This window comes from Mustela lutreola, chromosome 6 (genome assembly GCF_030435805.1).
Source record: "Mustela lutreola isolate mMusLut2 chromosome 6, mMusLut2.pri, whole genome shotgun sequence".
NCBI lineage: Eukaryota > Metazoa > Chordata > Mammalia > Carnivora > Mustelidae > Mustela > Mustela lutreola.
Window position 1 is genome coordinate 90853327 of NC_081295.1, and position 15467 is coordinate 90868793.

The window sequence follows — 15467 nt, forward strand, 5'->3', positions numbered from 1 at the left end:
CTGCTGTAGCCTTTATCTACTGCTGTGCAGAGCCCAAGAATTGGTAAAAGGTGCCACTTACTTTGAAAAGCTGCAATTTGGTTTCTACTGTAAGTCTTTCTCAGTGGTTTAGAAAGATGACTACTACTATGAAATGATCTCTGAAAAAATCAGTTCTTACTGAGAAGAAATTCAGTTTTGAGTATGACTGGGAGCAGACAAGCTGTTTTTTTATCCTTTAATTAAGTGTGGCTGTGGGGGCACCTGGGTGGCTCAGAGGGTTAAGCCTCTGCCTTCGGTTCAGGTCATGGTCCCAGGGTCCTGGGATCGAGCCCCGCATCAGGCTCTCTGCTCTGTGGGGAGTCTGCTTCCTCCTCTCTCTCTCTCTCTCTCCCTGCCTCTCCACCTACTTGAGATCTCTGTCCAAAAAAAAAAAAAAAAAAAAAAAATTGTGGCTATGACCTCAAGATGTAATTTAAAAAAGATATTATTAATGCATCCTTGGTCAAACATCCCTGACACTACAACAGAATCTTGTATTCCTTATGGTCTCCCCTCCTCCTGCTCAAGATGATGATGGTCCCATGGGGCTACATCTCTAACTCAGTAGAAGTGGCACGAGGACTCAAGAGTATATATCGCTTCGGTATCTCTGATTTCCTGTCAGTGCTCACAGCAGGGACATCTACAATTCCTCGTAATGTTTAGGCTCCTGAAGTATCACCTTTCCTGACTCACTTGCAAGGCAGGGTTCTGTGCTTCCACATTAAGAGAAAACTAGTTACTCCTCAGCAAAGAAAAACAACCAGGTAACAAAAGTTTTAAGTTTTGTATGATCTGTACCTATGTGAAATCTTCTCAGTACTACCTGAGGAGTATAGTCACTATGCTAAACAAGAGATCACATAATAAAGATTTTGAGAAAATGTATAGAAGATATACAGATATAATGTAACAAACTTCAAGTTAACAGAAAAGCTGTTATCATTCTAAAAAGATGAAGATGACAATGCACCTTTTGAAAACCCGAGTTCTGCTCCCCACATCTGTCCTCCATCTGACCCACTAGGAACAACATTATTTAACAGAAATATAATGAAAGCCACATGAGCCAATTAAAATTTTCTAGCCAGGAGCACCTGGGTGGCTCAGTAAGTTAAGCAACTGCCTTCGGCTCCGGTCATGATCCCAGGGTCCTGGGACGGAGCCCTTACATTGCGCTCCCTGCTCATCAGGAAGTCTGCTTCTCCCTCTGCTTCTCCCCCTGCTCCTGCACACGCGCATATGCATGCATTTGCACGCTCTCTCGAATAAGTAAAATCTTTTAAGAAATAAATAAAACAAAATTTTCTAGCCAGCCAAGCTTAGAAAGCAAAAAGAAACAGGTCATATTAATTCTACTTAACCCAATGCACACAAAACAAACAAACATCATTTCAACATCAATATAAAAAAATTAACAAGATATTTTATATTCCTTTTTTGTACCAAGTTTTTGGAATCTGGTGTATTTTACACTTACAGCCTATCTAATTTCAAACCAGTCACATTTCAAGTGCTCGACAGCCAGCCCCACATGGCACTGTTACCAGACTATGTGACAAGGAGTTAAAACTCACAGCTCCAATACCCAACCGGTGGGAATGCCAATTAGTACATCACTTTAGAAAACTATTTGGTTCTATCTACAAAATAGAAAATATGCGTACCTTATGAACCAGGAATTCTACTCTTCATGTAGGATTCTATTCCAACCCAAAAGAAATTATGTATGCCCCAAAAAACATTTACAAGAATGCTAACAGCAGCACGACTGCACTATTTTTAACAATAAAATGCTGGAAACTACCAAAAAGCCCACCAATTCTAAATGAATAAGCAAGTGACAGAATAATTACAAAATATAGACTACCATGCCAGCAATGTGAAAGAGTGAACCACAAGGACACACAGGAACTCAGACAACTGTCACAAATTACTGAGCAAGAGAAGCCAGACACAAAGGCATGCATGCTTCTGACTCCATTTATGAAAACTCAGAAAACCAGGCAATATGTGGGAAGGTCAGAATACTGGTTCCCCTGAAGGACAGGTACTGACTTGAGGTGTTTGCTAGGTTGCTTGTGGACCTGCGTGCTGATCGCAGGAGCGAGTTTCCCTTGTGAAAGTCTAGCTATATGCAATCATAATTCCTGTCCTTTCCTTACATCTGTTTGTGCCCTTACACTTCAAGATAAAACTCATTACAAAAACAAGACAAAACTCTAATAGCTCCAGATGCACACTATTCAAAGAATCAAACTCCATAACTGTGGTGAACGTTTTTTCAAAATACCTTCTGACTGCCTCCGGGATTTTCCAAAACACTAAATTCTTAGAAAAGTATCAAGATGACAACCATTCTATTCTTGTGGTCTCGCCCAATCAGGAATGAACTTTCTTTCCAGGCCTGGGCTCCCACCACATGGACTCTGGCTATAAGCCTAAAAAGACAGAATGTTGCTAACTGACTCCATCACTTTTACTTTTCTCTAAGCTACAGAAGAAGCTTCTGGTTTTAAAAACACCAATATGGAAGCAAACCTTTCCTTGACTAGATATTTTACTATGCTCTCAATATGCAAGCCATACTTCTTTACTGAAATGTCTTTCTTCCTTTTGAAATGAGAACAAAAGAAAGCCTTTTTCTATAGACAGATCCCCGGTGACCACTCTTTCAGACACTCCAGCTCTCCAATTTGGTCAACCTTAACTTAAACCCTTGGATTCTTAAGCTGATGATCTACAGAGTCTGCTTCTAGCACTGTGTCCCAGAGACATGAGTCATTTGGTTTGCCCAGTTGAGATACTGCTCTTCCACCCTGGGTAAGAGGCCAAAAACCAATGGAACAGAGTTCTAGCCTGTAACTGAGAAATACTATGTGAGAGAGAAAAGAATCACGGGGCGTCTGGGTGGTATAGCCGATTAAGTGTCTGCCGTCGGCTCAGGTCAGGAACCCAGGGTCCTGGGATGAGGTCTCGAGTTCAGCTCCTTACTCGGCATGGAGGCTGCTTCTCCCTCTCCTTCTGCCCCTCACCCTGCTCATGCACTCTCTCTCAAAATAAATGAATAAAATCTTAAAAAAAAAATGATATAAAAAAGAATCACTCTGCTTTGGCCACTAAGAACTGAATTCTAGCCATAGCCTACTTTTCTCTGTAGTATATCCCTGAATCATCAAGCATACTCATGTAACCAACAAGTAGAGGCCTGGCCCACTTCCACTTGAATACATTATCTCATGTGATTTCTAACAGTGACTCTGAACCTTTAATGAAAGCACCTGGAGAGCTTGTGAAAACACATGGGGTGGGGTCTCGATTCTGCATTTCAAACAAGCTTCTTCGGGGATTGATGCTGCGCTGGTCTAAGGAGGCTTTGAGAATTAAAGACCTAGGAAACAGGTGGAACATGCATCATGCCTTCCTTGGGCATGATCATGCATGTTTGGTCCATTTGAGGGCAGAGTCGTTATTGATAAATTCAGGTGAGCTCATCTGAATACCACTCAGAAGCACCATTAAGAAAGCAACTGTCCTGGGGCACCAGGGTGGCTCAGTGGGTTAAGCCCCTGTCTTCAGCTCAGGTCATGATCTCAGGGTCCTGGGACTGAGCCCCACATTGGGCTCTCTGCTGAGCAGGGAGCCTGTTTCCCCATCTTTCTCTGCCTGCCTCTCTGCCTACTTGTGATCTCTGCCTGCCGAATAAATAAATAAAATCTTTAAAAAAAAAAAAAAAAAAGAAAGAAAGAAAGAAAGAAAGCAACTGTCCTGCTCCCAGCAAACAACTCCTTCAGTGGCAAAAATTTGAACAAATAAAACCTCAAATAAAAAGTAGAGACAAGGGGCACCTGGGTGGCTCAGCCGTTAAGTGTCTGCCTTCGGCTCAGGTCATGATCCCAAGGTCCTGGGATTGAGCCCCACATCTGGCTCCCTGCTCAGCGGGAAGCCTGCTTCTCCCTCTCCCACTCCCCCTGCTTGTGTTCCCTCTCTCTCTTTCTCTCAGTCAAATAAATAAATAAAATCTTTAAAAAAAAAAAAAAGTAGGTACAAAGTATAAGGAAGTAGGAGAGGAGCATAGAGAAGAGGCTCCAAATGAGAAAAGCCATTTTGGGATCAGCCGCCATGTGTTCACTTAGAACGCAAGACTCAGGCAAGTGAGGGCTAGTGATATTTAAAAAAAAGAGAGAGATCCTGTCGAGAAAAAAACAAGAACTATTCCCTCATTTACTAACCACCTTGATCTGAAGAAACAGAAACAGATTACACTTTAGAGATTCTTAAGGTAAAAAAATTAAACAACAGAAAAACCATTATTGCAACTCACCTTATAAGTGCAAGCAAATTGTCAAGAAGTTTCAGAATCTGTTCTGTGCAGGGGTTACGGAAGATTGGATTTCCACTGGGTGTATACCCCACGATGAATCCCCCAGCTTTGGCCTCTTCTAGGTCAGTGGGCCAGCAAGTTCGTTTCACAACACCCAGAATGCTATATACACAAAAGCTCATCTACAGAAAAACACAAAACAAATTGCTGACCCAATTCCCCATCACACCTTCAGTCTTTGGAGCTATTTAGGGATCCTTAAAGCCAAAATAATGACTTCGAAGAAAAGACTATCTGCTCTGCTGTGGGAACTAACTCAAGAACTCAAGACTAGGGGTGCCTGGGTGGCTCAGTTAAGCGTTTGCTTTCGGCTCAGGTCATGATCCCAGGGTCCTGGAATCTAGCCCCGCATTGGTCTCTCTGCTCGGCGGCAGGGAGTCTGCTTCTCCCTCTGCCCCTCCCACTCTCTCTCTCCCTCTTCTGTCAAATAAAAAAAAAAAATCTAAAAAAAAAAAAAAATTCAAGACTAAAGAAAAGAAAGGAGAAACTTAGGGAAGTGAAGACTTCCAGATTTCTCACGCATGTAGAAGAAACAGAGATCTGTAAAAGACTCTACAAATGGTGGAGTCTCTAGTTCTACCAGTGGCCTCTGCAGCTTCCCATTCCCAGGAGCGGCTTACTCACTCGTGCGCGGTTTAGACCACAGGGATCCTCTGGGCCTGGGTCACAGCTCTTCCGATCGGCACCCACGTAGGCAATAAAAGCATCAACATCTGACAGTACTCTGAAAGTTGGAATGGGAAAGACAAGTCATAACATGACTTCAAGCACAGATGGTTTCTTCCACAAAAGCTAATAAACTGTGATTATTTGGCCCCAAAGAGCACTTGCTACAGTGAGAGGAATTTAATCATTGTCAGCTGTTATTTGAAGGTTGAAATTCCTCTTCCCACTTCTGAGTGTCATTAGCAAAAAGGACGCAGGCTTGAGAATGCTACATGGGCACAATGAGTGTCTGTCCGTGTGGCCCCTCCTGGCTGTTCTTGAGTGTCTACGTGGGCTGGCACCGCACTCTGCAGACACCGCAGGTACTCTGTGGCCTCCCGACCATACTACCCATCTCTTCTCATTTCTTCCCTCTCCCTACACCTCCGAACTCAAGGTGATATTTTCAGCAACCCGCATAAAAGACTTCTGGAAAACTCAGATGTCGCTGATGAGCCATCACCCCTTGAGATCCTTACACGGGCACCCTAGGCACAGCTCTTTAAATACAGGATGGGTGCTCCAGTGTGGTGAGGGTCTAGGGCAAAGGCTCTCCTCTACCTGTGCATGTCTTCAGAAAGCCAGATGCTGGCCACTGGTGCCATCAGCTCCTCTAGGAACACCTTCTGACGCTCGTAGCTCTTGAATTGGTTGCTAATGAGAACCAGGGCTTCCATGAGGGCACACTTCTCCATTTGTGTCAAGAGTAACTCATTGGAGAGGAGTTGCTTCACATGGTTATAAAGCATGTCAAAATTGGGCTGCAGATTACAAAGAAAAAAACCCAAAGGTGGTGAAGGTCTGATTTTTAAGGAGAGGTGGGTCACTCAAGGAAGGCGGAGAGGCATTCCTAGGAAGGTCAGGCCTATAAGACTGTCACTTCAGTAATTTAGTTATAATGTCCTTCTTTTGCCTGAACAAGCCAGACAATGTAAGCAGAAAGTGGTTCTTGTCTTGGGTATTTGTGCTTTCCCAAAAAGTACTGTGAAAACTATAGGTCTTTTTTTCTATTTCAATTTTATAGTATATTCATAGACAAAGATTAGCTTGTTTATGTTAGGGAGACACATAACTGATGTGTATTCAGAGAAGAAATTTTTGATTAATTTCTAATCTGGAATAGTGCTAAATTTCCTATAGAAACCCTCCGGAAAAGGTTGGGATTTGCATCTGGCTTCTCTCAAGATAAGGCACACCATTTGGCAGTAAACAACATCACACAGAAAAGATGTGTACGTTGACAGGAAAAACTTGGTCATCTATATGGGCAAGAATACTCATCCTGAGGGAATATATTTGCATTTTTAATTACACCACTAAGCAGGAGAGGAAGAAGACACCAACTCAAGAATGCTTATTTGAAGCAAAACTACAATTCCTTGTTTCCTCTTTATGTGAGGTATAGTTAGGGCTGGATTTACAGAGGACTGTAACTAAACTTGACAAGTCTCAGTGGCTACTAGGTCGGAGTCCAGCAGCTTACCAGTACGAGCTGGGGGTAGTCACGACACGTCTTGATGATGGAGGAACAAGCGTGTCTCCTCACATTCCTCACTGCCCGGGTTCTGGGGGCCTGGGAAGACATATTCACAAACCTGGAGCCACTTTTAATAAAATTTACAGATGCTGCTTAGAATCACATGAAATATTTCCCTTCAAAGGCAAATTCACAATCAATTTTCACAATGTGGGAGTTTAATGGGGTGACATTTACAGTCACCATGAATCCACGTGATCACTGTTTTTGCCTTAGAGTATCTCTGACCATCTCCTGCCTTTACTAACTCCTTCTACCTATAAAAAAAATCTAGACTTAGGTGTTAGGCATTCACAGTTTTGCTCTCCAGAAGTTAGGATTTGTTGGGTGAATTAATGGTCTTACCTTACTTTCTTCAACAGTTTCAAAAGTGACAGATGAAAATAGCTAAGGGTAAGAAAGAAAAGGTTACTCATCAGTACCAAATGCATGAAGTGTTTTTAACAGCAGTTGGCATAAAGTTTCCAACAAAATCTCAGAAGTATAAACAATATGCTAACAGCAGAGTTTTCAATCGGTGTTATGAAGTTTCAGATGTTTATCTTCTCAGATAACTCTACAAGAGGCTAGAGATTCATAATCTTACCATCAAACATCTTTTAAAGGTGGAGGCCACAGAATCCTTGAACAATCCAAGCCCTCAGCCAAACACTCAGCTATGGTGATACCCTTTGATTCCACTGCGTAACTTCTCATAGACTCTTTCACCTAATACAGCGTGACTACTGCAAAAGTCACCAGAATGGAATTATGCTCTAACAAAGGTCTAATCAAGAAACCCCACGGAGGAATGCCTGGGTGGCTCAGCCGGTTAAGCACCTGCCTTAAGCACATGCCTCAGGCCATGATCTCAGGGTCCTAAGATCAAGCCCCTCATTGGGCTCCCTGCTCAGTCTGCTTCTCCCTTCCTCTCTGCCCCTCTGCCCTGAGCGCACTCTTTCTCATAAATAAATAAAATCTTAAAAAAATTAAAAAAAAAAGAAAGAAAAAGAAACCCAATAGATATTCCCTAGTTCTTAGAGACTTTCTGTTGCAACGAATGCAACGAATTAAAGTTCTACTGACCTGGAACGCCTGGGTGGCTCAGTTGGTTAAGTGGCTGCCTTCAGCACAGGTCAAGATCCCAGCGTCCTGGGATCAAGTCCCACATTGGGCTCCCTGCTCAGCAGGGAGCCTGCTTCTCCCTCTGCCTCTGCCTACCACTCTGTCTGCCTGTGCTCACTCTCTCTGACAAATAAATACATAAAATCTTAAAAAAAAAAAAAAAGTTCTACTGACCTTTGTAACACAACATTTTTTCATTTCTCTGGCTGTATCTTTATTCTTCTTTGGGGAATTCTCGTTCTTTGCCCTCCTCTCCCAAAGATGATAATCCTCAGAGTTCCCTGCTTGAGCTACATGTCCAACTCTACATATATATCACCCTCTTTCCTAGGGCTTCACCTCTGCTCTAGGCACTTCTATGATGATGCCACCTTAATACTGTAATCTTCCAGACTCTAGACCTTTAACAATAGCCAACTGATTGTGAAGTATCCTCTCCTAGATGTTGTACATACACTCCAAATGTAGTATTCCCAAACCCAGCCCTCAAATGTAGTATTCCCAAACTCAGCCCTCTTCCTCATTCTTACTGGTTCCATTATTCTCACTCAGGTAGTGCTCTACTATTCACCTAAACAGGAACCCAAAAACCATTCACACTAATTTCTCTCACATATCCCCTCCGAATAAACGGAGAGCACACTGACACCTTCTTTAGGGGTTCTTTTCCACTTCTCAGTATACTCGTCTATTAATTATAATGCCACATGGGTACAACTGTATATGTGATTTTATTTCCAAATGTTAAGCAAGGCTTTTCTACCAGCATGGTGCCCGATCCACAGTAAGTACTGAATACCTGATGAATGAATAAATGACTATTCATCAGCTTGTCTCAAAGACTCTCAAAAACAATCACAAAAAAATAATTAGTTCAAAAATACTCAAAGTTTACAAAGGAGATGGAATTTACCTTAGAGAAGACCTGGGGCAGGAACTCTGGTCTGTAGGTGACAAATGGAAAGAGTGCTGAGACATTAGTGAGGACACAGGACAGGATGAGAGGATCCTTGGTGTTAAAGTTCAGGACCATTTGCAACAGCTCTATTCCATCATTAACAGGAACCGCCTGTAATACAATGAAAAAGATGTTGACATGACTGATGAGCACCTTTGGTAAAACTTCCTTTAAGACTTGGTTTATAAATGTGTGATATGGTTGCCACATATGGTTTTATATACTGCTTTTTAACCTGAAAATTCTAAGCATTACCTTGTGTTATTAAAACTTTTCCTAAATGATGCTACCATGTGCCATCTTAAGGATGTAGCTTTTCCTATTACTAGAAATTGAAAATGTTGCTGGTTCTTTACTTATTATTGATAGTGCTAATTGATACATCTTTGCAAAAATGTTTTGGCTACATTTTCACTTATTTCATTTGAGGCAGAGACTTCTGGGGATAGTGGGAATTACTGAATCATAAGGTATAAATACATCTAAGTCAAACTGTTTTTCTTCTTCACAGGCTCTATCAATTGATTCTCTGTCCACCAATATGCCCTTCTTACCCTGTTCTTAGCAGCAGGTTGTGTTTATTCCCTAAAACATTTGCAGTTAAGTTAAATAATGAGTTTATTTAAATTTGCATTTCTTCAATTACTAATGAGGACTGAATTTTCTTCATGTATTTATTAACTACTTTTATTTCTCTTCGCTACAAAAATTTCATCTTTTGTCTCTTCTCCACTGGGTTCTAGTGCTTTTTTTATTGCAAAATATACTAGACCTTTAGAAAGGGGTAAGCAGTACTTGAATAACTCTCCACTTGACCACTTTGAGATGTACAATGTTACTGATATTGGTTGCTCTGTGTATACATCCTCTTCTTCAGCCCTAGAGGTGGCCACTGTCCTGAATTTGGTGCTCACATTTTCAGGGATTCCATTATTTCCGTATACTTCTGCCACAAATGTACATACTCCTAATTACACAGAACTGCATGTTCACTTTTGTAGCTTGTTGTTTGGGGTCACCATCATGTTTATGAGAATCATACTTATTCATAGTACATCCTAGTTCCTTTTCACTGGTCTATAAACATATTATCATCTGTTCTGTACAATCTATTGAGGGTTATTAAGTTTCTTCCTTGGCTCAACATTTAAGGATTCTGTAGTATACTGGATGCTCAGCGCACATGCAGGGGTTTCTTCAGAGCACAGACTTAGGAGTGAAGTTGCTGGGTCATAAGGCTAGGCACCTTCAACCAGACATTGTCAAATTATTCTCCAAACCTGTGATATCAATCAAAAAGTAATGCATACGAAATAGGTTTTTATAGTTAAGAATATTAATCCCATCATATTTATTGCAAATATTGTTCCAAGTTTGCCTTTCAAAGTTTATTTTATATGGTATGTTTAAAAAAAAGTAGTTAAAGCCATTCACATTTCTATGATTACTTCCTTTGTTTTTCAACTTAGGGACTTTTCCTCAAAGAGTTAATTTTTCCTAATGCTATTTATTAAATGAGCCAATCCTTCTCCATTTCTTTGGAATGCTTATATATGCTCCTGGTTGTTTCTGGGCTATTTTGTCCCAAGGAGCTCTATCTAATGTCAGTACCACACTGCCTATGAAATGTCGCAGCTTCATATTTTACTATCTGAGGCAAATCAATCCTTGTCTTCTTCAAAATGTGACTTTCCCCCCCCTCCAAAGCTATTCCCTATATGAATCCATTGTTAAAATAAGTCTTCTGGGAATTAAGTTCAGCTAATGCCACTACAAATGAGAGGAGTAGCTTTTCAAAAAACTCTCTTAGTGGGCGCTTGGGTGGCTCAGTTGGTTAAGTGTCTGCCTTCGGCTCAGGTCATGATCTCAGGGTCATGGGATCAAGCCCTGCTCAATGGGTCTGTGCCTCCCTCTCCTTCTGTGCATTTTCTAATAAATAAATAGCATCTTAAAACAAAACAAAACAGGGGCACCTGGGTGGCTCAGTGGTTTAGGCTGCTGCCTTTGGCTCGGGTCATGATCTCAGGGTCCTGGGATCGAGCCCTGCATCGGGCTCTCTGCTCCGCAGGAAGCCTGCTTCCCTCTCTCTCTCTCTCTGCCTGCCTCTCTGCCTGCTTGTGATCTCTGTCAAATAAATAAATAAAATCTTTAAAAAAAACAAAACAAAACAAACAAACAAAAAAAACTCTTTTAGGCAAAGAACCTCTTGGTTCAACTCTTTCATAGGCACCAGCTGAGTAGCTGACAGACCCTGAGTGAGGGGCAGGGACTGAGAGTGCAGAGTGAGCAGTGTAAAAGATGGATGCACTGGACAACACCATGCAGAGTCAGGAACTGAGAGCAGCAAATGGGAATGTGACAGGCTGAGATCTGTCACTTGCACCCTATGTGTAACAGTGTTACACATAAAGTGTTACATAAAGTGTTACACCTTCCTTAACAAGTAGTGAGTAATTTCATCAAGTATACAGGCACTAAAAACTCACTTCTCAGGGCACCTGGGTGGCTCAGTGAGTTAAGCCTCTGCCTTCACCTTGGGTTATGACCTCAGGGTCCTGGGATCAAGTCCCCACATCGGGCTCTCTACTCAGGAGGGAGCGTGCTTCCCCCACTCTCTCTGCCTGCCTCTCTGCCTACTTATGATCTTTCTCTTTTTGTCAAATAAATAAATAAAATCTTTAAAAACAAACAAACAAACTCATTTCTCTTGATTAGGAATGCTTCATTCTGACCCATTTCATTCTGGTGAAGAAAAAACGGTTTGAGAGTCAAGAGATTTATTTTAAGTCACCAACAGAAGCCTAAACACTACCAATCTCCTGAGGAAAAAAAAAAGAATTTTGTTCTACTGTTTTTCTCCCCTTCAACTGTTCTGACTCCTCCTGTTTCTAATTGTTACCTCTGCTTTGTCTCCAGCCCACATCTTTCTCTTCTACACTATCCAACTTTTTGTACCCTTTGACCAACTATTTGGCATTTTGACCAAATACCATCATTTTCAAGGATGTATCATACAATCCAGCCTACAACCAACTAAGCACTCTGCCCCCCCACCCTGCAATACTACCAGTCCTTTCATACATTTTCAAATGCCTGCCAAATCCTGACCATTTCTTTCTCTTGCTTTCTAGCAGAATCGTAGGCAAATATTTCGATCCATCAAGCTGTCTAACTTAAAAAATGCTAGGAAAGGAAACCCAGGGCCATTACCCTTGATTCAATAAAGGGCTTTCTTGATCAGATAGTACCACTTAAACCCAAGAAAGGGTTCATTTAGTAAAAAATGCAGGATCGTAGCAGGATTTCCTATCTAAATTTTGGAACAAACTCTGAATGCCATCATTTCAAACTCAAACAAAGCAATACACAAGCAGGTGAAGTTAATCACTCTAAGATCTAATTTATTAACATGCCTTTTGTGAGAAAAAGCACTATATCTCACTTACCTTCAAGGGATTTCAATTTTTCCTACAACTACTACAGTGTAATCATCCTGAAATGAATAGTCCAATGATTTTAAACCAATTAAACACAGCTGCATCCAAGGTAGGTAAGAGAAGGTGATGGGTCACATGAAGCATATAAAGACAAGACCACTTTATTCGGATTATTCACGGAAGAAGACACTGATCAGCTAACATGAATATTGTGTCTATCTGCCATAAACTGAAAAGGATGCTTAATGGCAAACATTTCCAAAGATTTTCCAGCTCAAGATTACCATTGCTGTCCTCCCTGCAATAGTTATCCTACCTGTACTTCACTATACAAACAGGATTGTCTTATTATCCTCTTAAAATGAATATTGACCATTGTAGGCTTAGAGTCAGGCCTGCAATTTGAACTTAAGTATGTTATTTAACCTCTTGATTCTCCATTTCCTCTTTTGTGAGATGTATATCCACAGATTTTCCCTCTGTCAGTTTTAAAAAGGTCAAAATCATTATGTAATCAACACAGGAAACAGTTACTTACCTCTTTATCTAGTGTCCGAAACATCTGGTTGACCACACTTTCCAAAAAAAAAGTCATGGCTTCCCACTGCACGAATGAAGAGGAGAAAATGGAGCAGAGGCCACCTTCTCCAGTTCCAGCTGTTGGAGAAGAGGGTTTTAAAACACAAATATAAACACACACACACACACACACACACACACACACACAACTACAGGATCACAGAAGACACAAAGACAATGGGGACTTAGAGACCACTTAATTCCACAGGCGAAGGAACAGGATAATCTAACCCTCTCAGCCTGGGTAGAGAAAAGAACTAAAAGTAGAGAAGGGGCCTATCCTGCCTCCACCCCTAACAATGAGCTGTCAGAATTCACTTCTGTGAGTCCAGTCTACAAAACCACTTTGAATGTTGAATGAGAATATACGCATAAGCATCAAAAAACACAAGCAACTGATAAATATCAATTAAACTCTCCCTTCCTGTCCTTTAAAACCTGTCCATGAAAATCTTAATAATTAAGATATTTGAGACCATAAAGAATCTTTCCAAAACAAAAACAAAAACAAAAACCTGATATGAGATAACAGAATGCTAATTCATATCCAATAGCCTCATAACAATTCCAAGTTCTGGACAACTGTGCCAGTCTTCAAGTTTGTTTAGTATCAGCAAAGCACATCTCTCAAACAGCGAGGCATAGGCAAAAAGATTTAAGAATTACTTTCCTTGCTTTCATATAGTGCTCCCATTTACTAGCTTTACCTTGGTGCAACGTATCTGGGCCTCCACAAACATTCAAATTACCTGATACCACGGACCTTCAGAGTCAGTTATGAGTACCCAAAACAAAATGTTAAATCCTATGAATGACAAGTAACTAGAGTAGCTGGTAACTGACCGTAAATACAGAGCCCCCTAAAGGAGTGACTTATACCTTCTCCTGTTTTACTAAATTCTGTCACCCACAGCATGCATTAGTCAATAAGACAATAGACAGATGATAATGGAGTACAGAGATGTTACCTGGCTTATGCATTTGGGTACAGAAGTGTTATGCTGATTTTGTATAAAGCAGCATTTCCAAAGGCTTTGAGGTGGCTGAGTGACACAGAAAGTCTCTGCACTGCTCTCGTTATGCCTGACTAACAAGGCATTCTTTCTAAATTTAGGAGTGGTTCTATGCAAGAATTTGGTAGACGAGCTTTAAAAAGTCTAGACAAGCAATTTGGTAGGATGGTGCCTACAGTGAAGTAACAGAATCAACAACGAGTGGTTCATTCTGTTAGAAAAGAAAAATGAAGGCAAGACTGACAGGGACATGATCTTACCCTAAATGAAAGATTATTTTTGAATGCTATTATTAGCACGCTGTTCTGAAGTGTGGCTTACAGGACTTATTTCCAATGTATATTTGATATAATATTTCACTAATGTTTAGAAATAAAAAAAACCTTACAGTTCATGGATCCAGTATCAACAGAGGTTGACAGCTGATACTTTAGCCACTCCCCAGCCATCTGGAAGCTAGTCTTAGGATCCAAACGACATGCTAACCTCATTACCTCTCCTTGTTGGGCCCGGGAGGCTGCCAAGAGAAAGACATAAATCAGTAACTGACAGATAATAAGTGCTTAGCTAATGTTCATTCATTTATCCGTCCCAGGAGAAAAGCGTTCAAAGAAACTTCTGCAGATTTATGCTCTGAATTTAACAAATGTTCAATCAAAATTAACAATTCAGAAATTGTCAAAAGTAAATTGCCTCTGGAAGCTACCCTACCAGCTTGATCCTCTAAGAGGCAAACTAAAAGTGGTCTCTCATTTCTTCGGAATCAATAAAAGATTAGGTTGGTACAGATGTACAACAGTGTGGCTACTATGGAAAACAGCCTGGCAGTTCCTCAAAATATTAAATGTGAAATTACTATATGACGGAATATAGACACACACTCAGGAGAAAAAAAAAGTCTGTACACTCAACTTGTATACAAATGACACAGCAGCATTATTCCTTTTTTTTTTTTTTTTTAAAGTAAGCTCTAGGCCCAATGAGGGACTTGAACTCACGACTCCAAGATCAAGAGTTGTATGCACTACTGACTGATCCAGCCAGGTACCCCAATAGTAGCATTATTCTTAACAGGTAAGAATTAGAAACCACTTAAATATCCATCAACTTATGAAATGAAAGACTATAATGTACATCCATACAATGAAATACGGCAATAAAAAGAAATAAAGTATCGACACATGCCAGAGCATGGGTGAATTTTAAAGATATAACCCTAAATGAAAGAATGCAGTTACAAAAGACCATATATGTATAACCTGTTTATAAGAAATGTTCAGAATAGGTGACATGTAGAAACAGATAGTGGATTACTGGTTGCCTGGAGCTGGGACGGATGAGGGGACTGGGAATGGCTGACCGCTAGCGGGCAGGGATTTCTTGGGGTCATTAAAATGTCCACAAATTGTGGCAAAAGTTGCACAACTCTGAATATACCCAAAAAACCCACTGAATTGTATGCTACAAATGGGTGAATCATATGGTAAACAAACTATATCTCAAAAAGCTATTATTTATAAAAAAAGAGGGGGGGGACTAGCCAGACTACAAAAAACCCAGAACAAAATTCGATTATCAGAATGTGGGTTTTTTCCTCTTTTTTCGAAGAACAGTGAGGTTAGGTTGTATTTAATCCTAGGTGTTACGTATAGTTACTATGCCTAAACATCAAAGTCCAAAGGCTATGTATGCTTGCATGCATGTGTATGCATGTAACGCACAGGCTAGA

At 40.7% G+C, this 15467-nt stretch overlaps 1 protein-coding gene across 3 annotated transcripts in view; it reads right to left on the bottom strand.

Annotated features, from left to right (window-relative positions):
- The window catches only part of XPO5 (exportin 5), a 46491-nt gene that overhangs the window by 14454 nt on the left and 16570 nt on the right, over positions 1-15467 (bottom strand). For all 3 annotated transcript variants that reach the window (XM_059178065.1, XM_059178064.1, XM_059178063.1), the window contains 8 exons: positions 14127-14255; positions 12685-12803; positions 8665-8820; positions 6993-7034; positions 6594-6683; positions 5672-5871; positions 5030-5129; positions 4346-4527 (listed from right to left, as the gene is read on the bottom strand). In XM_059178065.1, coding sequence (XP_059034048.1) covers positions 4346-4527; positions 5030-5129; positions 5672-5871; positions 6594-6683; positions 6993-7034; positions 8665-8820; positions 12685-12803; positions 14127-14255 — 1018 coding nt within the window. The remainder of the gene's footprint in view (positions 1-4345; positions 4528-5029; positions 5130-5671; positions 5872-6593; positions 6684-6992; positions 7035-8664; positions 8821-12684; positions 12804-14126; positions 14256-15467) is intronic.